This window comes from Peromyscus californicus, unplaced genomic scaffold, assembly GCF_007827085.1.
Source record: "Peromyscus californicus insignis strain IS unplaced genomic scaffold, ASM782708v3 Scaffold_2__1_contigs__length_46816999, whole genome shotgun sequence".
Taxonomy (NCBI): Eukaryota; Metazoa; Chordata; class Mammalia; order Rodentia; family Cricetidae; genus Peromyscus; species Peromyscus californicus.
Genome location: NW_026294540.1, coordinates 11168895 through 11192940, shown reverse-complemented (window position 1 = coordinate 11192940; position 24046 = coordinate 11168895). Strand labels below are relative to the sequence as shown.

Below are 24046 nucleotides of genomic sequence, written 5' to 3'. Positions count from 1 at the left end.
CGTGGGGCTGCTGGAGATGCTCTCTTGGTGCCTTTATTGAGAATGTTGAATTATCATACATGCTCTAGTTGTGCTTTGACTTATTCCAAAATATGCCTCCATCTGCATCTGGGAGTTAGGACAAGGGGCAGACCATTGGTCGCCTGTTCCTCACTGTGACCAATTCCTGACCACAACCGCCAGGCCCCCAGCCTCTCTGACTTAGCCGGAAGTCCCTCTCTGTTTAGCCACTTTACACCCCCACTTTTCCTCTCAGCCCCCCACGCCCCTGTCTCCAATTCCCCCTCCCCCCAAGTCAACTGCCCTCCCAGGGCCAGACTGACAGCTCAGTGTCCAGTGTCCTTCCTAACCCGCCCCCCTTGCTACCCCCAGGACAGCGCCGCTCTGGAGTCAAGCCCACACCTGAGGTGTATGCCTCCCTCGTCAGCAGCGGCTGCCGGGCAGGGGAGCACGCAGCCTGCTTCACAGAGCTCCGAAGGGACTTTGTCAACATTCGCCCAATCAAGCTTAAGAACTTAATCCTGCTGGTCAAACACTGGTACCGCCAGGTGAGGCCGCTTGGCTGGGTCCCACCTGCAGACTAAGACTGGTTGGTTTGTTTTCTTAGTGGCCATTTTAGTCTCTTTCTAGGATGCTCCTGCTATGTTGTCTATGGTTTTCTTTTATAAGCTGACTTCTTGTTGGTTCATGGTGCTCTTTATATACGGTGGATGATCCTTACTTATCCATAGTAATGTAAATGTGTTCTCCCAGTCTGTGGATGGTCTTCCTGTTATCTTTAAGAGCCATTTGTCACTGGAAATAGTTGAATTCGAATGTCACCGGGCGTATTGATTTCTCCACTGAGGCCTGATACTCATTCCATCCTGTCCCCTTATGTCAACCTGAAACCCCACAGGCAGATGAGAAAGATGGGTGGTGGGGGGAGCTGGGTCCTGGGGTAAGTGGAGGAAGCAGCACCCTGCCCCAGGCTCAGGCTGTGGGGTGCTGTGAGCCCCAGCTCTGTCCCCGTCGTCACTGGCCCAAACCCTCCTTGCCGCTCACAGGTGCAGACACAGGAGACCACGGGGGCCACACTCCCCCCTAGTTATGCCCTGGAACTGCTCACCATCTTTGCCTGGGAGCAGGGCTGCCGGAAGGACAATTTCAGCCTGGCCCAAGGGCTCCGGACCGTCCTGGCCTTGATCCAGCAGAACAAGTCCCTCTGCATTTTCTGGACGGAAAACTACGACTTCGAGGACCCTGAGGTTGGGGAGTTCTTGCGAAGGCAGCTTGAGAGACCCAGGTATTTTCCTCGGTTTCCCCCTGCCTGCTCTCCTGTCCTGCGCAGCAGGGGATGATTTGGTCCTGGTTAATGAACCACTTGGGGGAATTTAGAAACAGAGTCCTATACCTGTTGAATTGATAGGTAGCATACATATACTGATGACAGTTCACACCCACGAAACCCCACAGGCCACAGAACATGCCCAGCATGCCAGTAGGCCCTCCCAGGCGGCGGCGGCGGCACCCCAGAGGTATCCCTGCTCTGATTTTCATCATCAGAGTCTTGCCCGCTCTTAAGTCGTATTGGGTGGAATCTGGCAGCATGCGTGCCCTCTCGTGCCTGGCTGCGGCTCACTCCTTCACATTAAGTCTCTGTGATCCAGCCACACTGTTGCGGCTCACTCTTTGTTGATGTGAAGCATTCCTTTGTGTGGAATTGTCATGCTATGAAATTGCATTCTGTTTCTTGGGGACTTGGGGCTTGTTTGGGGAGGAGTCGTGAACAGGGCCAACTATACACAGTTGAGTGTGCATTGGTATATATGAACCGAATGAATGTACACACCTAGAACCCATATCGTGAATCGCGGGGTGTGAATTAGAGGCCCTGGGGGTGGACCCTGTTTACGACCATGTACCTCTGCTGTGGGGCCGGATGTCTCGGTTATTTTCGGTTGCTATGAAGAGAACACCATGAACTTATAAAGCAAAGCATTTGATTGGGGTTCCAAAGGGTGAAACCATCATGTCAGGGAGCATGGCAGCAGGCAGGCAGGTATGGTGCCAGAGCAGTAGCTGAGAACTCACATCCTGATCCACAGGCAGGAAGCCAAGAGGGGTGGTGGGGGTGGGGGGGAAGCTAACTGGGAATGGGGAGGGGAGAGTCTTTCGAGATCTCGAAGCCCACCCAAACCCTAGTAACACATCCCTCCTCCAACAAGGCCACACCTCCCAATCCTTCCCAAATAGCTCCACCAACAGGAGAACCAAGTATTTTAAATATATAAGCCTATGGGGGAGGGCTGTTCTCATTCAAACCACCACACTGGAGCTCAGGACCTGGCTCCAGCAGAGCAAGTGATGTCATCCTTATGCAAATGAGACAACTCGGGCTGGAGGAAGGGGGGGGGGGTCATCTGCCTGGACACCATGCCGAAAAGGGCAAAGCTGGGATGAATGCCAGGTCTGCCCTAACTCTGACTCCTCTCACTGCCCGGAGCCTTCTTGTCTCTGCAATGACAGGCCTGTGATCCTGGATCCAGCTGACCCGACTTGGGATGTGGGCAACGGGACAGCCTGGCGCTGGGATGTGCTGGCCAAGGAGGCTGAGTCCTGCTTTAATGGGCAATGCTTCCTGCAGGCGTCTGGAGTGCCTGAGCAGCCTTGGGAGGGGCCGGTGAGTGAGAGAACACCAGGAACCTCAGGCTTGGCGCTGATGTGCCAGGGGCTGCGGGCTGCAACAGTTGGTGTGGTGAGAGTGTCACCCAGCTCAGGCTTTGGGGAAGAGCACCCAGGACTGTCTGTGGTGTCCTCCACTCTCAGGGTATGTCCATCCACCTAGCAGTCCTCACAGCTATCTCCCTATCCCGGCACCTGTCCTGCTCTACACCAAGGCTCACATCTCCCATGACTCACTCCCCTCCTCAAGCCCCCGTCACCTCAGTTATGGTTGGAGGGGCTGAGAGAAAGGCTGGGTGGTGAGAGAAGCCTCTGCTCTGGCTGATGAGGCTGGGTCACCACCTTCCAGGGCCTTCCACGTGCTGGCATCTTGGGTTTGGACCACCCCATCCAACAAAGGCCTAACCAGGCCCTTAAAGCCAACGAAGGCCACAGTGCTGTGCAGCCAAGGGCAGGGAGTCCGCAGCCTTCACATGCAGCTCAAGGACTCCTGGAGGCAGCCATCGAGGTCACTGCGATGCAGACCCCAAGAGCCTGTAAAGTCAGCAAGAACCTCAAAAAGGCAGCAGCACCAAGGACCGTCCATGAGACAGTGCTGAATGTCTCAAGTCACGTTCGGATCACCCAGAGCACACCATCCTCAAACGCGCCTCTTGGCCGCTCAGGGGCAGCCAGCATCTCCACCCCTGGGTCAGTGATGGGCCCAGATCTGTCGCAGATCCCCAGCAAGGAGCTGGACTCCTTCATCCAGGACCATCTGAGGCCGAGTCCCCAGTTCCAGCAGCAGGTGAGGCAAGCCATTGACACCATCCTGCGCTGCCTCCGAGAGAAGTGTGAGCACAAAGCCTCCAGGGTCAGCAAGGTGAGTCCTAAGGTGGAGGTGCTGTTGGGATGCCCCCAGGGAACCACGGTGACCAGGGAGACAACAGAGCCCACGGTGGCCAGGGAAACTGGATGTCCTTGGAGGTGTGGTTTGCTGGCTGGGTGTGGACAGACAGCCGCTCCTCAGCTTAAATGGAGTGCCATCCTAACTTGTGGGAGACCAGCTCCTGCCTTTTAAAAGGCTTCCTATGAGGAGGAGAGAGGGATAAGAAACTTTTAGATAGAAAGATAGCAAAGAGGAGAAAGACAGAAATACAGGATAGCTTCAGGAGGACCTGGATCAAAACCCAAGGCCCCTTCTGCCTCTTCAAAAGGGCGTTTTATAACAATGCCAAGGCGCAGGGCAAAAGACCTCCCCCTTGCTAGATCAAAACACACTGCCCAGCCAAGTGCAGACCCTTCCAAACACCTGGTAACTATGCCCGTGGTCAAATCATCCCCTTATGCAGCCCTGCTGGGTAAAGCAAGGCCAGATTCTCCACCCTGAGTAAGTTCTCACGAGGAAACCTCTGTGGGTCTCTACACTAATTTAGCTGGAAGTCCTGTAAATCAAAACTATGTTATGTTTGGACTTTTTAAGTTAGGGGCTCACACGTAGCCCAGGCTGACCTGCAGTCTAGCCTCAAACTCCAGGCAATCCTCCTGCCTCAGCATCCCTAGAACTGGGATTGCTTGTGTGGACTGCCACATGTCTGGGTTGTTCTACTTTGCATGATACAGTTCCGTTGTTCATTTGGTCTGTCTTTTGGCTGATGCCTGGGTCTCGCTACCCTCGGTAACTGCTCTACCGCTAAGCTACACCCCTGAAGTTGTCTAGGATTTTGCTGTTGTTGTTGTTACTTTTAAATCACTGTTAAAACAGCCATATCACTTCCCTCTTGAGCTCAAAGTCTTCTGTGTTTCCCCCAAGGGTCGTGGAGCCAGTTCTGAATGCTTCTGACTCTGGCCTCACGCTGACCCCTTCACCAGCTCCGGACTCACCACTGGGCTGATCTTTGGGTCTTCTCTCTGAACCACACTATTCCCCTGGGCTCGGCTCTCTCACACCCCTCCCCTCTGCTAAGACCGGTCCAGTGCCTAACCATGGTATTTTTAAAAATCAATCTCACTGAGGCCAGTGGCACACACCAATTATCCCAGCACTTGAGGGACAGAGGCAGGGGGCTCTTGAGTTCAAGGTCAGCCTGAGCTATATAGGTGGAGACCCTGACTCTTGCACATACAAAGAGTTAGTGTCTCCAGTCTGAGACTTTAGTACCCTTCCTGCCCTGGCAGGTTCTAAGCAAAGCCCAAAGCCGGGGACTTTCTGTTTACCAACTATAGTGAATTAAATTCCTGAGTGAGTGGGTGGGTAAAAGCTGAGTGACTGTCCCGGGGCCAGCAGAGTACATGCACCCTCATTGGTCCCTGTGACACGGACATCCACCTTCTGTTCAGGATGTGCTTAGAGGGAACAGATGGGGATGGCACTGGTCATTGCCTCCACTTTCTCCTGAGTTATCAGCCATTCACTGGTCTGACTCAGTGAACCTGGAGGCAGGCTCCGCGGATGCAACTCAACTCTTGAAGCTCCTGAGGGTTGGGCCCCAGGGCTGAGCTGAGGTCCAGACCCAACATTAGGGAGAGCCACATCCCAGGCCACTCCAGGTTCCTGGAAGGTTGGGGTTCCTGGAGAGCCCAAGGTCTGAGCTGCACTTCTCCCCACAGGGCGGCTCTTTCGGCCGTGGCACAGACCTCAGGGGTGGCTGCGATGTGGAGCTGGTCGTCTTTTATAATGTCCTCAGGAACTTCAAGGACCAAAGGTCCCACCAAACAGAGATCCTGGATGACATTCGGACCCAGCTGCAGTCCTGGTGGCAGGCCCCGGTGCCTGGACTGAGCCTCCAGTTCACTGAACAGAATAGGCCCAACGCTCTGCAGCTCCGGCTGGTGTCCACGGACCTCAACAGCTGGGTGGACATCAGTGTGCTGCCTGCTTTTGATGCTGTGGGTAAGAGAGTGGTGGGACCCCAGGGGACCAGGGACAAGGGGGTACCTGCCATACTCCTTGGGATTCACCAGACACTGAAAATCCCTCTGGGAGATCTTAAAGCGATCATTGAACCTTCCCCAGCACCAGCCACCCATGCAGCTGTTTCAATGTTGCCTCTCCCTGTTTCTCTCTTCTCTGCCCTTAGACCTTCTGCACCACCTCCGCTGTTCTCTTGATTTCCCCATGTCATTCTATTTTAAACTGGGTCTTGATATGCAACCCAGGGTGGCTTCAAGCATGCCATCCTCCTGCCTCAGCTTCCCAAGTCTTCTGGGATCATAGGTGTGTGAGTCTAGGTCCAGTTTCAAATGGTTGTGGTTTTTTTTTTTCCTTTTTAATTTTTATTTTATGTGGATGAGTGTGTGCCTTTGCGCTACATGCATGCAGTACCTGTAGGAGCCACAAGGGGGTGTCAGGTTTCCCCCCAGGGCTGGAGTTACAGAAGGTTTGTGAGCCACCAGGAATTGAACCCAAGTCCTCTGCGAGAACCAGTGTTTTTAGCTGCTGAGTCATTTCTCTAGGCACCCCCCCCCCATTCCACCCCCACTGTTGCAAGTCAATTAAGTGCTAAATTCCCCCATCCTTGAGGAACCTCCTCCCATCATAGTGGACCACTTCCTCATCTGTGACTTGTTACGGAGAGCCCCACAGGTAGATGGGACATGCCTCTCATCCACTGAGCCATCTCTCCAGCCTCATGAACTCCTTTTACAAGTGAGAAAACTGAGACCCAAAGAGGCAGTCCACACAGATTGGATTTCCACCCAGGCCTGTCTTGCTCCAGAGCTCATTGCAGAATTAGCAGGGTGGGGGGAGTAGTGAAAACTATCAACCGGATGGCATATACCTATCATCCCAGCACTTGGAAGGCTGAGGCAGGAGGACTGCAGCAAAGTTCCAGGCCAGCCTGGGTTACCACATCTTGCATAGATGCTGAGACAGATTACAAGTTCTGACATCATTCGGTTTTTAGCTCACAGCTGGCGGCGGTGTTGGGTCATTAATGTGGAGCTTAATGGCACCAACCACCATGCACAGGTCGGCTGGGGGCTCACCCATGTGCTGTGCTTCTGCAGGGCAGCTGAAGTCTGGCGACAAACCTCAGTCCCGGGTGTACGCCTCCCTCCTCAGCAGCGGGTGCCAGGCCGGGGAGCATGCGGCCTGCTTCGCAGAGCTCCGAAGGAACTTCGTGAACAATCGCCCGGCCAAGCTTAAGAACCTGATGCTACTGGTAAAACACTGGTACCGCCAGGTGAGCACCCTCACCCCCCCCCCCAGGAAGCCACCACTGTCACGGGCATCACCTCCAAGTGCCCACAATGGTCCCCATCACTGCCTCTTTTCAAGTTGTACTGTGCCCTGAGCAGCTTCTAGAACCTTCTCCTCTGAAGGCCAGCTTGCATCCGTACCGCTGACAAGAACAGAAACCAGGTCCCCCCTCAAAGGGGGGCTACCAAGTGAGTTCCAGGAAAGGCGCAAAGCTACACAGAGAAACCCTGTCTCGAAAAAAAAAAAAAAAAAAAAAAATAGTATAACCTGGACCAGAGTATGAACAACCAGATTTAGGTCGCCAAACTCCATGGTCCATGGGGGGACAGTTTCATGACATTTTATAGACACAGAATACAGAAAGCCTAAGTAAGCCAGGTGTGGTGGCGCACGCCTTTAATCCCAGCACTTGGGAGGGAGAGGCAGGCGGATCTCTGTGAGCTCCAGCACAGTCAGGACTACATAGAGAGACTGTCGTAAAAACACTACAAAAAAAGAAGAAAGAGAGAGAGAGAGAGAGAGAGAGAGAGAGAAGGAAGGAAGGAAGGAAGGAAGGAAGGAAGGAAGGAAGGAAAGAAAGAAAGAAAGAAAGAAAGAAAGAAAGAAAGAAAGAAAGAAAGAAAGAAAGAAAGAAAGAAAGAAAGAAAGAAAAAGAAAGAAAGAGAAAAGTCATAAATCCAAACAGTTCTGAAATACAATGGTGGGTATCAGCAAACAGGGCTAGCGCTGCTATAGACCATATGCTACTGATAACAATTTTAGCCTTTGGGCTGGTGGGAGCGAGCTGTTAAATCAACATATTCTGAAAGGCTTCCTGTAACAGTCACAAGGATGCTAAGTCAGGCCCAGAGCTGGGCAATGAATGCCTATCAAGGGCGCTAAAGATAACCCCAGGTTCTGGACCTGCAGCATTCCAACCTCCTCATAATCACTGATGTTCTGGTCAGTGCAGCAGCCCTGCAGGTGGACCTTAGTCCACAATCACTGTGTATTACACAAGCACCTGCCCGAGCCCACGTTTGCCACTTGTGGGATGGGTGATGAGATACCATGACGGACAGATTACAGCCCCCATTCCCATATAGCTCCTCATCCTCCTTGAGGGAAGTACCACCCAAATTTGAGCTCCCCAACTCATGGTCTGACCTGGAACAAGTCACAACCATCCTCCAGATCTCAGTTTCCCCAATCTGTAAAACACAAAGCATCATGCAGGCTCTTTTTGTGATCCAGTTCTTCTGAGGTTATCTGTTGTACATACCCCTATCTCTTCCTAAGTCCCGAGGGCCAGCCTCCAGGTGACCACGTTGACTGATCTCTGGTTGGGTGACAGGTTGCCACTCACAAAAAAGGAGGAAAGACAGCAGGCACCGCTCTGCCCCCAGCCTATGCCCTGGAGCTCCTGACAATCTTTGCCTGGGAACAAGGCTGTGGGAAACAGGGGTTCAGCATGGCTGAAGGCCTGCAGACCATCCTGAGGCTGGTCCAGCAGCACCGGTCACTCTGTGTCTACTGGACAGTCAACTACAGCGTCCAAGACCCGGCCCTCAGAGCACACCTTCTCAGCCAGCTTCAGAAAGCCAGGTACATACTCCCCAGCGCCCGCCTCAGGCCCATCTTCCCCCTCACTCCTGGAGTCTGTATACCCGGGAGGGACCATGGTAGGCTTTAGATCACCCATCCCACCCTCCCCGCTTGCCTCTGCATTCTGATGAGGAAGCATGGCGCCCGAGAGGACTCCAGCGCTCATTTGATTAGCACAATTAAGCGTCATTAGAGTTAAGGGCACCAAGAGTTCTCTGACCGAGGCTTAGACCCCGTCTAACATTCCTTTCGGCCCCTCCCAGCTGCTCAGCACTGACTGTCCCCCGCCTCCATCTGCTCTGTCCCTAGGCCTCTAGTCCTGGACCCTGCAGACCCCACCTGGAACGTGGGCCAGGGCAGCTGGGAACTGTTAGCTCGGGAGGCAGCAGCCCTGGAGTCACAGGTCTGCCTTCAGAGTGGAGATGGGACTCCTGTACCACCCTGGGATGTGATGGTAAGAGATGGTGCCCTGGGGCCACTGGGATGACCCAGCAGGTAAAGGGCTTGCCCATAAGCCGGACAACCTGAGTTCAGTTCCCAGAACCCCCATGAAGGCAGAAAGAGGGAACTGACCCCACTGAGTTGTCCTCTGACCGCCACAGATGCTCAAGTACGCATGCGCGCGCATCCATGCACGCACGTACGCGCACACACACACCGTGCATCATAATAAATGCCACATAATAAATGTTATGTTTTTAGTTTTTTGTTTTTGTTTTTTTTGTTTTTTTTTTTTTTTTTTTTGGTTTTTCGAGACAGAATGGGGTGGTGGGCACACTGGGGTGGTAAGCACTCCCCTCCAGGTCTCTGCATGGCCAGGACGCACCTCCCCAGTCGCTAGGAATGCTGATGGTGACAGCTGGCCCTCCCCTGGAGAGCTGACCTCAGCCAGTGCCCGGGCGACACTTGGAAACAATAAACTGCCTTGGTATGGGGTTCAGTCCCCGAGCTGGAGTGATGGCGCAGAGGTTAAGAGCGTTGACTGCTTTTACAGAAGTCCGGAGTTCAATTCCCAGCAACCACAGGGTGGCTCACAATCGTCTATAATGGGGTTCAGTCCCCAACCCCAGCTCCCTGAGGCCAGAGCCTGTGCCTGGCTGAACCCCGGCTTCTCATCCGGTCCACCCTCTTCTGCCTCCCTGGTGGCTTCCGTTGCTGGGATAGCACCATAACCAAAAAGTAACTTGAGGAGGAAACGACATTTGGCTTACACTGCTACATCACAGTCCACCACTGAGGGAAGGGAACCTGGAGGCAGGAGCTGAAGCAGAAGCCATGGAGGAATGCCGTCTACTGGCTTGTTCCTCATGGCTTGCTCAGAGCACCCAGGATGGCCTGGGCAGGGTGACACCATCTGCAGTGGGCTGGGCCCTCCTACATCAACCATTAACCAGGAAAGTGCCCACAGGCTTGCCTCTGGGCCAATATGAGGGAAGCATTTTCTCAGTTGAGGTTCCTTCTTCCGGGATGACCCTGGCTTTTGTCAAGTTAAGCAGCCAATTCCCCCCGCCCCCCGTGCCCCACCTCTAAGTCAGGCCCCAGACAAATATTCAGGCTTTGCATTTGGAGAAGAATATCCGAGTAAGCCACCTGCAGCTACTGTCTTAGTCCATTTCTGTGACTGTAACAAAAGACCTGAAGCCAGGCAACTTTATAGAGAAGGTGGCCCAAGGCTATGGCCGTGACATGGACTGGGCTATGTTGAGGATGCCACAGTAGACAGTGTCATAGCTGGGGCAGGGTGTGTTGAAGGAGCACACCATGCTCCAAGACAAGATGCCATGGGGCTACTTAGAGCCAGGCTGACTCTTGCCACATCTCCCTGTCAGAACTCACTCAGGATTCCCTGAGGACTATCTTGACTCCATCCTGAGGCCACATTCTACAGGGCTCCACCTTAAAGGCACCCCCTCTCCCTGACGAGGACCCAGCATTCGACGCATGAATCTTTGAAAGAAAATCATACCTGGGCCACAGCCAATGTGGTCGTACTCCATTTGTTAAACACACAAGGTCCACCGAGATGAGGAGGGGTGACCACACCCATTTAAAGGTGGGGAAACTGAGGCTGCATGTCAGTGGTAGAAACAGACCTGGTACTCAGGGCCCTCCCATGCTACTACATCAGGTCATGCCAGCCAGAGGGGAAGGATAGTGGGTGCGAGAGATGTGGGAGACCGTGGGAGCAGCAGCATCCCTGGATGTGAAAGGTCAACACTTGAGTGTCCCCGGCATCCTGCTCTAGCCAGGGACTGGCTCCAGCCCATTTCTCTCCACAGCCGGCTCTTCTTCACCAGACCCCAGCTGGAGACCTGGACAAATTCATCAGCGAATTCCTCCAACCTGACCGCCATTTCCTGACTCAAGTGAAGAAAGCCGTAGACACCATATGTTCCTTCCTGAAGGAAAACTGCTTCCGGAATTCTCCCATCAAGGTGCTCAAGGTGGTTAAGGTGAGGCCCAGGGAGCTGCAGGTGAGGGGGCTCCTGTGGGCTGGAACCTCTCTCCAGCCCACCTGGTGGGCTCTGGTGATGTCCATGTCCGAAGCAAAGGAACAAGGTGGCTGGTCTAACAGGAAGCTGGGGAGCAGTCCGCTTGCAGGCACAGACAGGGAAATCCAGGGACATCCACAGGGTACCAGGGCTGGCTGTTCTTTCTAGTTCTTGGATCTGCTTTTCTCTCTTTTTTTTTTTTAACTAAAAACACAAAAAATTTATCAACAATCCTAGTGACAGTCAGCTGTCTGATTTCCATACAAATCTAAAAAACTGGCTTGACTATGTGTCTTCCTATGTGGCAGCCCTTGGGAATGCTAACCTCCAGAGAACGGGGTTGTCTTTTCATGGAGGGAATGTTGCTCACCTGGGAGAAAGCTTACCTGGCATACAAGAATCCCTGGGTTCCGTCCCCAGCACTGTGTGAACTGGGCATCATGGAGCATGCCTGTGATACCCGAACTCCAAAGTAGAGAGAAAACCACCCCTGGGGCTCCCTGGCCAGTCAGCACAGCTGGATTGGTGAGCTCCAGGCTCAGTGAGAGACCTAGTCTCAAAATAATAATAATAATAATCATAATAATAATAATGATGATGATGATGATGATTGATGGAGACACCAGTGTCGACCTCTGACCTCCACATGCACACACACACACACACACACACACACACACACACACACACACACACACAGGCTGTGGGACATCAAAGGGCACTTCAGGGCTCAAACCACCTTCCATGTCCTCCCCAGGGCGGTTCTTCGGCCAAAGGCACGGCTCTACGAGGGCGCTCGGATGCTGACCTGGTGGTGTTTCTCAGCTGCTTCCGCCAGTTCTCTGAGCAAGGCAGCCATCGGGCGGAGATCATCTCGGAGATCCGGGCTCAGCTGGAGGCGTGCCAGCAGGAGCAGAAGTTCGAGGTCAAGTTTGAGATCTCCAACAGGAAGAATCCCCGAGTGCTCAGCTTCTCGCTGGCATCACAGACACTGCTGGACCAGAGCGTGGACTTTGACGTGCTGCCAGCCTTCGATGCCCTCGGTGAGGTTCCCAGACCTAGCCGAGAGGAGGGGAAGAACACAGGCAGGGGGGTTCCAGGCAGTCCTAGAGACCAGGCACTCTGTAACCAAGCCACACCTATTTATCACAACTTCCCTGTAGTGTGTGGCAAGGCCCTGGCTTTTGATTCCCACAAAGATGCTAGGTGAGGGACTGAGGACCCGGCCTGGTGATTAAGAGCACACATTGCTCTTGCAGAGGACCTGTAGCTAGAGTTTTCCTGCCTGGCCCACAGTCAGGATAAATCTCTCTCACCTGCCAGTCCCACAGCCGCTTAGATCCGACCAAGTAAACACAGAGACTTATATTGGTTACAAACTGTATGGCCGTGGCAGGCTTCTTGCTAACTGTTCTTATATCTTAAATTAATCCATTTCTATAAATCTATACCTTGCCACGTGGCTCGTGGCTTACCGGCATCTTCACATGCGGCTTGTCATCGTGGCGGCTGGCAGTGTCTCTCTGACTCAGCCTTCCACTTCCCAGCTTTATTCTCCTCCTTGTCCCGCCTACACTTCCTGCCTAGCCAATGGCCAATCAGTGTTTTATTTATTGACCAATCAGCAACACATTTGCCATACAGACCATCCCACAGCAAGGACCTGTCTTGGCTACCGTTCTACAGCTATGAGGAGATACCATGGCCAAGGCAATTCTTATAAAAGAAAGCATGTAGCTGGGGGCTTGCTAACAGTTTCAGAGGGTGAGTCCATCATCCTAGAGGGGAGTATGGCAGCAGGCAAGTGCTGGAGGAGTAGCTGAGAGCTTATATCCTGATCCCCAAAACAGGGGTGAGGTGGGGGTGTCTGGAGTGGGTGTCTGAAACCTCAAAGCCCACTCCCAGTGACGCACCTCCTCCAACAAGGCCACACCTCCTAATCCTTCCCGAACAGTCCCACCATCCGGTGACTAAGCATTTAAATATATAAGCCTGTGAAGGGACATTCTTGTTCAAACCAATACAGGACCCAAGTTCAGTTCCCGGTGAATGAAAAAAAAAAAAAAAAAGAAAGAAATCAAAAGGAAAGAAAGGAACATGGCCGCTCCTAGGTATGGTGGAGGAGAAAGTTTATTGTAGATAAAATGGAGAGCATAGACAGAGGCAGGGACACCTGGGAGTGTCTAGAGTGGACAGAACCAGACTGAGCCAGGCCATGTGAGGAGAGGGGGCGGGGAAGGAGAGGAATCAGCCAGGAGGCCAAAGGTACAAAAAGGGCAGGTAAGCAAAATGTCTGGATTATAGAGGGAGAGCCCCTGGGGAAAGGGCAGCCCAGCCCCTGGGCTGGAGAGTTCAGGGTAGAGGGTGGGTTATACCAGGCATACCCTGGAACAGGTAGGGACTGAGGATTCTGGGAGAACCTGGAGGCCAGGTCTACTTTGATATGCTAAGTAGGCACCTCAACCATTTGTCCTGGGTTTGAACCTTAACCTGAAGCACCCACATACTGGGTGAGACAGGCAGGCATCGTGATGCTATGTGGGCTCTGGGTCTGCTTGCATGAACTGGTCTGGTCTGCTTCTGCTTAGGTCCTCAGAGCCAGCACGGTGGTATCAGGCCCCTTCCCCTTGCAGCCCTGGTACCCAAAGAAGGCTCTTTGTCTAATGATTACCAGAGCCTCCTCCCTGAGAGGGATGAGTGGGCATCGGAGGGGGTTAGAGACACGACACCCCAGACTGACTCTCAGCCAAGACGTTCTCCATGGTGGGCAGGCAGAAGGCTGGAAAGGAGCTGGGCAGGGAATTCCACTCTCATGAGGGATTTAATCTGGGCTGTGCCACACCGATGCCCTCGCTAAAACACCTGGTGACCTCCCAGTGGGTCTCAGATCACCCTGAGACAAGGGACACTAGGGGTGTCTCAGACCAGCTTTGGAAGCTGGCCCACCCAGGCTCCCTAGGAGGCAAAGTGACTCTAACCTTTTCCCACCGTACAGGCCAGCTGAGGTCCGGCTCTAGGCCTGATCCCCAGGTCTACACGGACCTCATCCGCAGCTACAGCAATGCAGGCGAGTTCTCTACCTGCTTCACGGAGCTGCAGCGGGACTTCATTAGCTCCCGTCCCACCAAACTCAAGAGCCTGATCCGGCTGGTGAAGCACTGGTACCAACAGGTGAGGCACAGGGACCGTCAGTCACCCCAATTCCCACATGCACACTCAAGGCCATACTGGGTCCCAGGAACCGTGTCCAGAGTACTTTCTTTGGAGGAAACAGGGGTCTGTTTGGCCACAAGCGTAACGTGTGAGGTCAGTCACATTCCACTCAGAGGAAGCTGGGCGGTGGTGGTGCATGAATTTAATCCCAGCACTCGGAAGGCAGAGCCAGGCGAATCTTTGTGAGTCCAGCCTGGTCTACAAAGTGAGATCCAGTACAGGCACAAAAACTACACAGAGAAACACTGTCTTGAAGAAGAAAGGAAGGAAGGAAGGAAGGAAGGAAGGAAGGAAGGAAGGAAGAAAGAAAGAAAGAAAGAAAGAAAGAAAGAAAGAAAGAAAGAAAGAAAGAAAGAAAGAAAGAAAGAAAGAAGAAAAAAGATTCCACCCAGAGGACCTTGGTTTACTTGTCCATAAAGCAGGGTCAAGTCAGGTCTAGTGCAGGGGTGTCCTCTTAGCTACCTACTAAGAGGCTGAGGCAGAAAGATTGAAAGGTCAGGGCTGGCCTGGGCTACAGAGTGAGCTCAAGGATTGTCTGGCCAACTCAGCAAGAACTGCTCTCAAAATGAGTAGCACTGGCAGGCTGGGCTGCAGTTCATGGAGGGGTGCTGGGGAAAACATTTGCCTAGAGTGCATGAGGTCCTGAGCTCCGCCCCCAACACACACACACACACACACACACACACACACACACACACACACACACCCCAAAAAGTGGAGCTGACAAATTGAGTCTCCGTGCCAAGGGTTGATGATGCCTGGCCGGTCACCCGGCATACACGGGTGCTCGGTTAAGCTTTAGGGGTCCATCTGTCAATTCCTGGGGCCCCTCTTTCACCTGTGTGAGGCATTGCCAGCATGGACGGGCACGTCTCCTTTCTCCTGCTTCTCCAGTGCGACAAGATGGTCAAGGGGAAGGGCTCCTTGCCCCCCCAGCATGGGCTGGAGCTCCTGACGGTGTACGCCTGGGAGCAGGGCAGCCAGAACCCCCAGTTCAACATGGCAGAGGGCTTCCGCACCGTGCTGGAGCTGGTTGGCCAGTACCGCCAGCTGTGCATCTATTGGACCGTCAACTACAGCGCCGAGGACAAGACCATCGGGGACTTCCTGAAGATGCAACTTCAGAAGCCCAGGTTTGGTCACCCGCGGACTCCTCCTCTACCTCAGACCCATACTACCCACTTCTTCCCGCCTCCTAGAGGCAGAGGGCGGAAGGGTAGGGCCTAGGTTCCATTCCCAGCACATGGTGGCTCATGACCATCTGTTATTCCAGTTCCTGGCGGCCTGACGCCCTCTTCTGGCTTCCATGGCACCAGACATGTATGTGCACAGACATACCTGCAGGCAAAACACTGGTACACGCCGGGCAGTGGTGGCGTACGCCTTTAATCCCAGCACTCGGGAAGCAGAGGCAGAGGCGGATCTCTGTGAGCTCGAGGCCAGCCTGGTCTACAGAGCGAGATCCAGCATAGGCTCCAAAGCTACATAGAGAAACCCTGTGTCGAAAAACCAAAAACAAACAAACAAAAAACCACTGGTACACGTTCAAAGCCTGCCTGGGCTACATTATGAGAGTCCTGCCTCAACACTTAAGTGCGTTCATGATCCCTCAGAAACTCAGACGTAACTGGGCATCTGGTACTTGCATTCATTAAATCCGGCAGCTTTTCATCAGCAGCCTTCGGGTTATATAAGCGTATGTCATTCTTCACCATCTCACCCACTTCTGAAATGGGGACGGAGATAAGCAAGCTTGTCCCTGAAACTCACGATACACTGACAGTTTGTGAGTAGTGGCAGTGTATACTGAGAAAGAGTCTGATGTATGATATACATTAGCCAGGTAATAGTATCTGCCATGGATGTTGGAAGGGACCATAGCAGAATCAGTGCTGTAATTGATTAGCAATGTCTGCTTCACCTGTAGAAGGGGGAACAGCAGCACTGTGAGTGATCAGTAATGTCTGCCTGGACACAGCATGAAAAAGTTGTGCGTATGCAACTGCTTTTCCCTCCTTCCTTCCTTTTAAAGGACTTTTAAAAATTTTATGTGTGAAGTGTTTTTGCCTGCTTATATGTATGTGCACTATGTGCACATGGAGACCAGAAGAGGGCACCAGATCCCCTGGAACTAGAGTTATAGAGGTTGTAAGCCACCATGTAGGTGCTGGGAACTGAACCCAGATCCTCTGGGAGAGCAGCCAGTGCTCTTAACCACTGAGTGATCTCACCAGTCCCCCCACCTCCACCCCTTTTGAATAGACTGTGTAGCCCAGGCTGCTCCAAACTCACAATCCTCCTGCCTCTGCCTCCCGGGTGCTGGGATTACAGACATGTGCCACCACATCCACTCCATATGTCTCTTCTCTACCCCTGCCCTAGAGTGCTCACCTGGGGAGTCCCAGGGTCCACACTGTAGTATTAGTTGAGAGGGGAGAACAGCCCAGCCAGTGTCACAGGTGGACGCCGTGGGGATAAGACTGACCCTGGGTACAATTGCAGACCCATCATCCTGGATCCAGCTGACCCAACAGGCAACCTGGGCCGCAATGCTCGCTGGGACCTGCTTGCCCAGGAGGCTGCAACCTACACATCTTTCCTGTGTTGCATGGACAAGAACGGCACCCCCATCAAGCCATGGCTGGTAGAGGTGAGAGGCGTGCAAGGTAGACAAGGGCATCCTTTGGGAGCAGACATGGTCATGGGAAGACATGGTCCCCCCTAAGGGGCAGGACCCACCCATGGCCCCTGTGGACCCCATGCCTCCACTTCCCGTGTGGTGTGTGGTCTCTGCTCTGCAGAAATGCTGAGGTAACCAGCATGTCTTCCTTCCCACAGGCCTCTGTATGAAGTCCAGAAAAAATCAGTGGTCACACCGGCTGAGAGAAAGTGACACCAGCCCTCAGCACGGGAGACTCAGAGTATTGGGCCAGATGTGTGTGTGTGTGTGTGTCTGTCTGTCTGTCTGTCTGTCTTTGAGTCTACATGTGTGTTTATGTGTGTCTGTCTCTGTGTGCCTTCATGTGCATGTATATGTATGTATGTGTGTCTGTGTGTATGTGAGTCTATGTATATATGTATGCATGTGTCTGTGCATGTCTATGTGTATATATATGTGTGTCTGTGTGTCTGTGCATATCTGTTTATAGGTATGTGTGCCCCCTCACACCATCTCCCTTCCGATCGCCTGCCCACCCACCACCCTCCCATCCCTTCCCTGTTCACCCACCCGCTGGAGTTTCATAGACCTCTACTTCGATCATCCAGTGCCCCTGACTCCCATGCTAGGCACCCTAGGATCCAGACATCTTAGACTCTGCCCATCTGCTGTTCAGCTACCCCTGGGCCCCGCTCCCACCCCCACTGCCACACCCAGCAGCGCCCCAGACCTGCCAAGAAGCCTCTCTATTCCCCAGCATCCCTCTGCCTGCAGAGACCCACCAGCTGTGGTCCAGCTGTGCTCCCCATGTAATGTGACCATGGCCATGATGGGGCAGAGGCTGGGACGGTGACTACGGAACACCCCGCCCACAGCCACGGCAATGAAATAAGCAAAACATGTGATAACTGGGCCTTCGGAATGTAGAAGGAGCAGGAAGTGTCCCAAGCCTCCTCTGTGGCTCCACTCACTCCCTTAGGAGGTAGCACCTGGGGAGGAGGGGAAGTGAGAAGCGCAGAAGTACAGCTTTCCTGACTCATCACCTGTGAAAGTTCAGGCTTTTTGATAATACAGTGCTTAGGGGTCACCTACACCCCTGCAGCCCCAACTCACGCTCTGAGTGTAACCCCAATAAACATGTTGCCTCCCGGTTTAGACTCGGGTGGAATCCTTTCCTTGCTCAGTCATTGCGCCCTGTCTGGGATGAATAGACATTTCTGTCTTGCCTCACCATCCTGCCTCCTTGATGTCTGTTGTTCCCAAATACAGTGGATACAGGGGTCCTGATGGGGGCGGAAGGGATGGGTTTGCAAGCCCTTGATCCATAAACCTATTTTCCAGAAAGAATCCTCACCTTCGCCATACTATGGGCGGACTATGGATGGATGGCATTTGTTTCTCTCTCTCTCTGATCCCCACCAGGGCCAGGGTGATGCCAGGGTGTCTCCAGGACACATATCTACCTGTCTGTCTTACATGAGAAAATGCCTCCAATCCTCTAGCAGAGTCTGAGTGATGGCTAGGGGCCAGGGAGTGGAGGGTAGGGAGACAGATCCTATGACTGTCCCAGCCCTGCACACAGGAAGCAAGTGGCAGACGCTGGGGGGCAGTGTGGCCACAGCAGAGTCCTCCAGAGGGACCCCCTGAGGGGTGGACGTGGTAGTGATGCTTCCACAGAAGAGAGAAACAGAGGAAGGAGTCTGCACTTGCCCGTGTCCCACTAGGGGTGTCTCAGACAGCCCGGCTCTCGCTGGACCACTGCTGGGGGGCAGAACAGCAGGGATGCAGGAGAGCCAGGAGGACAACACCTTCCTAGTGCTTTCATCCTTGCAATCCATTCCTGCCTCCTCAGCTTAGCCCACAGTGGCCAGCCTGCGTGAGAGGTGAAGAGTCCCCAGGTCCCCTCTCTGCCACCACCGACTTGTGTTACCTGCTCTTGGCTCCAGGTAGCACCAAGACTCCACGGGGGTTGGTCCCAACTCCACCTCACCAGACCCCAAACTGTGTCTCTTGATGGCCGCTGGTCACATCGTTCTCAGAACGCTAGACCAATCACTCTCAACCTTCTTAATGCTTCGACCCTTTAATACAGATCCGGGTACTCAGTACGTATGTGGGCGACCTGCCTGGAGACCAACAGAAGAGCACTGTCTCAGTTCCTAAGACCATTGGAAATATGTGTTACCTGATAATCTTAGGCGACCCCTGTGAAAGGGTTGTTCGATCCCAGAGGGGTTGAGACCCACAGTTTGGGAACCACTGCTCTAGACAAAGGTGACCAGCAGAGACCTATTTTTCCCATGGAACCCAGCAGCAGACGGGATACTGGTCTGGTATCCCAGCCCCTGCCCCTACCACACAGGCTCTGGGCCCTCTTGTCAAAATGGCTCCGGAATTGGGGTGACTGTGAGCTGGAGTGAGTGAGGAGTGAGGTCATGGCCATCTAGGCAACGGAGAGGCCTTGCTGACCTAAGCCCTTCCATCTCCAAGAGCAGCCACCATGGTGGTGGCAGAATAAAGCCACTGAGCTTGACTCAGGCCATAGCCCTGGGGAGAAGGTCCGGGGAGAGGAGAGGGGCAGGGCATGGATAGGGCTGGGTGAGGTGGTGTACATACGCAACTCTAGCAGTCAGGAAACTGAGGCAGGGTCCCTGGGAGCTGCTAGTGTCCCCTGCAGTCATTTTCTGTCATTGGCCTCACTTAGAGGAACTTCGAGAGTCCTGCTTGCAGGGTTCCTGTGCGGGAGCCAATATTATGTTATGATGGTCCAGGCACTCAGTTGGACTCTGAGGGGACTTGCAAATACAAAGTCACTATGCCTTTCCCAGCGAGCTTCCCAGGAAACCATCTCTGACAAAGGATAGCTAAACACCATGTCCCATCCTACCTTGAAGGAAGATGCTATAAATAATAGTTTATGAGAGGCTGAGTGAGGCAGGGGGATTGCCAGTTCAAGGCCAGTTTGGGCTACATAGCAAGGCTCTGTCTCAAAAACTAACACAAAACAATTGAATTGGCAAAATTCTCTTGTTTTTAATTTAATTTTTAAATATTTACTTTGTGTGTGTGTGTGTGTGTGTGTGTGTGTGTGTGTGTGTGTGTGTGTGTGTGTGTGTTAGGGGGCTACTCTGACTCTTCAGTTCCCCTCTCTAGGCTCTTTCTCTACTGCTCAGCCTGGCACTGGAAACAGGAGAAAAGGGCCATTCTCAATGAACAGCCTCCACCCTCTATAAAACCCAATTAGCTTAGCGTTTAGTGAGCACTCAGCCAAAGGTTTTGTTATTTTTGAGACAGGCTCCTTTGATCTACAGATGGAGGAGATAGAGACACCAAGAAGTCAGTCCTGCACTGGAGGACACACACACACACACACACACACACACACACACACATCTAGCCTCCGCAGAGGTGTTCCCCTGCCCCCAGGCTCTGGAGGTTTTAGGTTTAACTTGGGGTGTCCCGGGAGTGGCTGGCCAGCAGGAAGCTCCCCTGCCAGCTGCTGGGCAGTGACTCTCTCGCACTTGGGTTTCGATTTCCTAGGCGAGGCTGTGATGGGGGGCAGGGCAGCAGCTTTGGACTCGACTTCCTCTATCCAGAACCAACTCCCCAGCAGGGCAGCAGTTGTGGACTCAACTTCCTCTATCCAGAACCAACTCCCCGGCAGGGCAGAATTCCCAGAACTTGAGTGACAGCCTTTGCCATTGACAGCCTTCCCAAGGCCAGCCAGCAACTATGGGAAACTGGCTGGCTGGTGGGTCATCTGCAGGGCTGTCTGGGGAGTCACCTGGGGAGTCATCTGCAGGGCCGTCTGGTGGGCTGTCTGATTTAACCTCAGTGCCAGCGGACAAGCTCGAAGAGTTTATCCGGGCAAACCTCAAACCCAACGAAGAATGCCTGAAGCTGATAGACCAGGACGTGGATGACATCTCTGACTTCCTGAGGAGCAGAGAGATCCCTGTGGTGAGGGTGGCTAAGGTGAGGAGACCCAGGTTTGGGGCCAGGGCTGTTCCTCCCCGCACCCCCATGTTCCCACCATGGTGATGCTGAGCATGGCTCCACACCAAGCCCTGGGGACTGCACTTCACAAGGCTTTTCTCCCTCTGAGGACAGACAGTGCAGGGGCCCAAGCTGCAGCCAGGTGTCACCTTCTGCCTGGCAGGCTGCTTCATCTCTCTGTACCACAGTGCCTGGGTCTGCAGGATGAGGTCCGCCTAGACCCCACTTCAGAGTGTTGTAATACCGAGGCACACAGTGTTCTCAGCCTCGGTGTTCAGTAAATGAGAGGGAATGGCTACGTGCCTAAGTGTGCTTTGCTGTGTGGCGTTTTTTTGACTCCACGTTTGGGAGAGTTTCGTTCATGCAACCGTTTTCATTCTTGTATAGTAGTACTCCACTGTGTGCCTCTTATTGCAGTTTTGAGTTGCCTCCAGCTTGGAGCTAGTGTACAAAACACTGACCCGGACACAAATTAGCACCGGCAACCTGATTTTAAAACGGTGGTGACATTCGGGAGGAATTTCACCTGAGGAATATCACTGCCTGGAGCGACAGAAAAGTGCAGACCTCATACCTGCCGCTTCATCCCCTGCAGGGTGGCTCCTATGGCCGGGAAACAGCCCTAAGAGGCTGCTCTGATGGTACCCTTGTACTCTTCATGGATCATTTCCGTACGTTTCGGGAACAGAAGGAAAAACAAAGTGAACTCCTCAACTTGATTGAACAACGGCTAAAAACCCACAAGAAATACAAGCCAGCAAACCTTGGGGGCACCCTTGTAGTCCTACTGTCCGTACAAGGGCAGGGGACACTCTTACAGTTGCTTCCAGCCTTTGACCCCCTGTGTGAGTGCCTATGGGGATTTGGAGGGGCAGGGGGAGTCCAAACTTTCTGGGAGTACTGGGGAGCCGCTTGAGTCCTTCAGGCTGAGGCTGTGCCAGACAGACTGGCTATTTCCAAAATGAGGCTTGTAAACTTCTGGGGCATCTACTTCTCGCGTGTCATTTGCTACCTCGTGCTGTGTGGCTCTGCTGATCCTGTCTTGGGTCCACCCCATCCTGCCTTCACGTTAGGCTTCCTGCTAACCTTTATTCTATCTATCAGAGAGAGTCACCCCACTGTTAGCTTTCCCGGAGAGCCAGCTGCCTTCCTGCAGATCAGGCAATAGACAGTCTCCCCAACTCCAGCTGACTCAGACCACCATCACGGCCGAGCTCCTCGCTGCTCTCTCCCAACAGGCTTCCGTGAGAATCCCAGCTCCTGGGTCTATCAGGATCTCAAAAGATCCATGGATCAAGTCGGAGCGGCGCCCGGTGAGTTCGCAGTCTGCTTTACCACACTACAGCAGCAGTTCTTCAAGAAATATCCCAGGAGAGTGAAGGATCTGATCCTGTTGGTCAAGCACTGGTATCACGAGGTAATTTATGCTGTTGCCTTGTTTTAAAGAGGGTCTCAGGCTGGCATGGAACTCACTATATAGACCAGGCTGGTCTCAAATTCACAGGCTGCCTCTGCCTCCCAAGCGCTGGGACCACAGCCACGTGCCACCACACTCCACTGTATTACCTTTTGAGATCATTCACAGTAAGCAAACTCCAACAATATTAACAACATACTTCAGTCTAATTTGATCTACTCTTCAGCCACAAACCAAAATAGAGCATTTTCTCAACTCAAGGGCCTAGTGGTTGTACCACTGTGGCCCCAGCACTCAAGAAGTGGAGGCGAGAGGATCTAGGGTTTAAGCATGACCCTTAAAAAAATATCCTGAGGATGATGAGATGGCTCGGTGGTTAAGAGCACATATTGCTTTTCCAGAGGACCCGAAGTTCGATTCCCAGCACTCACATCAGGCATCCCACAATCAGCTTTAACTCTAACTCCAGGGGGAATCTAACACCTCTACCTACACCTACACACACATAATTAAAAATATTAAGGAGTTGGAGAGATGGCTCCATGGTTAAGAGCACTGTCTACTATTCTAGAGGACCTGGGTTCAATTCCCAGCACCCACATGGCAGCTCACAACCATCCGTCACTTCAGTCCTAGGGGATCCAGTGCACACTTCTGGCCACCGTAGACACCAGGCATGCACATGGTACAGATAAACACGTGAACAAAACACCCATCTAGATAAACAATAAAACTTTTTGAATACATTAATTTTTAAATTCCAATAACCATCACCACTAATGAATCTTATTTAAAAGAATGTGACATGTATACACATGTGTGTGTGCACGTGTATGTGAATGTGATGTAGTGTATGTGTGGCGGTCAGAGGACAATGTACAGGAGTGAGTTTTCTCCTTCCGCCATGTGGGTCCGGGGGATCGAACTCAGTTCAACAGGTTTTGTGGCAGGCACCTCTCCTCACTGAGCCCTCTTGCCAGCCCTCCCCTTATTTTCAAACACTGTAAATGGACCATATTGCACACAGGTGGTATCTCCCTCATTTCACTCCACGTTCGAGAAATCCGGCCACATCATTACATGGCAATAGTTCTTCATTCCCTTGTACTATTCCATTGTAGGAACATACCCATTTTCCTCTCTGCTGCTGGTGGGCCCTTGGGTCATTCCCAGGTTGTAGCCTCTGTGAATTGGGTTACTGTGGGTGTCCTCTGACATGTCTTTTGTGAACTTAAGCACTCATTTTTCTTGGGTACATATGCAGTAGAATTGCTTGGGTCTCAAACACAGCCCCAGACAGCATGTATATACTATACATGTCTGTATCTGCATAAGTGGACTCTCTATGAAATATAGTGGAGAGTGTTTATTTAGCTTTAATGAAGAGTACCAAAAGGATTTTTCAAAACCACTGTCCCGGGGCTGGAGAGAAGGTTCAGTGAGGGAAGTACATGCTGTGTAAGCATGGAAGATCCCCACAGCCCATGTAAAGCCAGGAGTGGCAGCCTGTGGCTGTAACTCCACGTTCAGGAGGCAGACACAGGCAGATCCCCTGGGCTGCTGGCCAGACGCTGCAGCCAATCAGTGAGCCCCAGGTTCAGTGAGGGGGCCTTGTTCCAAAAAAAATAGAGAGTGACTGAGGGAGATATGTGACCTTGATCTCTGGCCTACTCGTACACACATTCACGAACACAGCTCACACTCACATACATGTATACACACTGACACACACCTTCACACTCACAAACACACACTCACACTGATACAATCACACACACTTCTGCACTCACTCACACACATACACATACACCCACACTCACATACACAATCATGTGTGC

The 24046-nt window shown here is 52.8% G+C and overlaps 1 protein-coding gene across 3 annotated transcripts in view; it reads left to right on the top strand.

The window, feature by feature from the left end:
• The window catches only part of Oas3 (2'-5'-oligoadenylate synthetase 3), a 39476-nt gene that overhangs the window by 4546 nt on the left and 10884 nt on the right, over positions 1-24046 (top strand). For 2 of the 3 annotated variants that reach the window (XM_052755228.1, XM_052755227.1), the window contains exons 1-3: positions 20454-20770; positions 21387-21636; positions 22030-22208. In XM_052755228.1, coding sequence (XP_052611188.1) covers positions 20528-20770; positions 21387-21636; positions 22030-22208 — 672 coding nt within the window. In that variant the 5' untranslated portion in view covers positions 20454-20527. Of the gene's footprint in view, positions 1-372; positions 549-1046; positions 1286-2508; positions 2663-3013; positions 3527-5253; positions 5537-6654; positions 6831-8180; positions 8432-8740; positions 8886-10710; positions 10885-11680; positions 11967-13918; positions 14095-15030; positions 15270-16638; positions 16787-20453; positions 20771-21386; positions 21637-22029; positions 22209-24046 lie in introns of those variants that run through there. The other variant, XM_052755226.1, reaches the window with a different exon arrangement.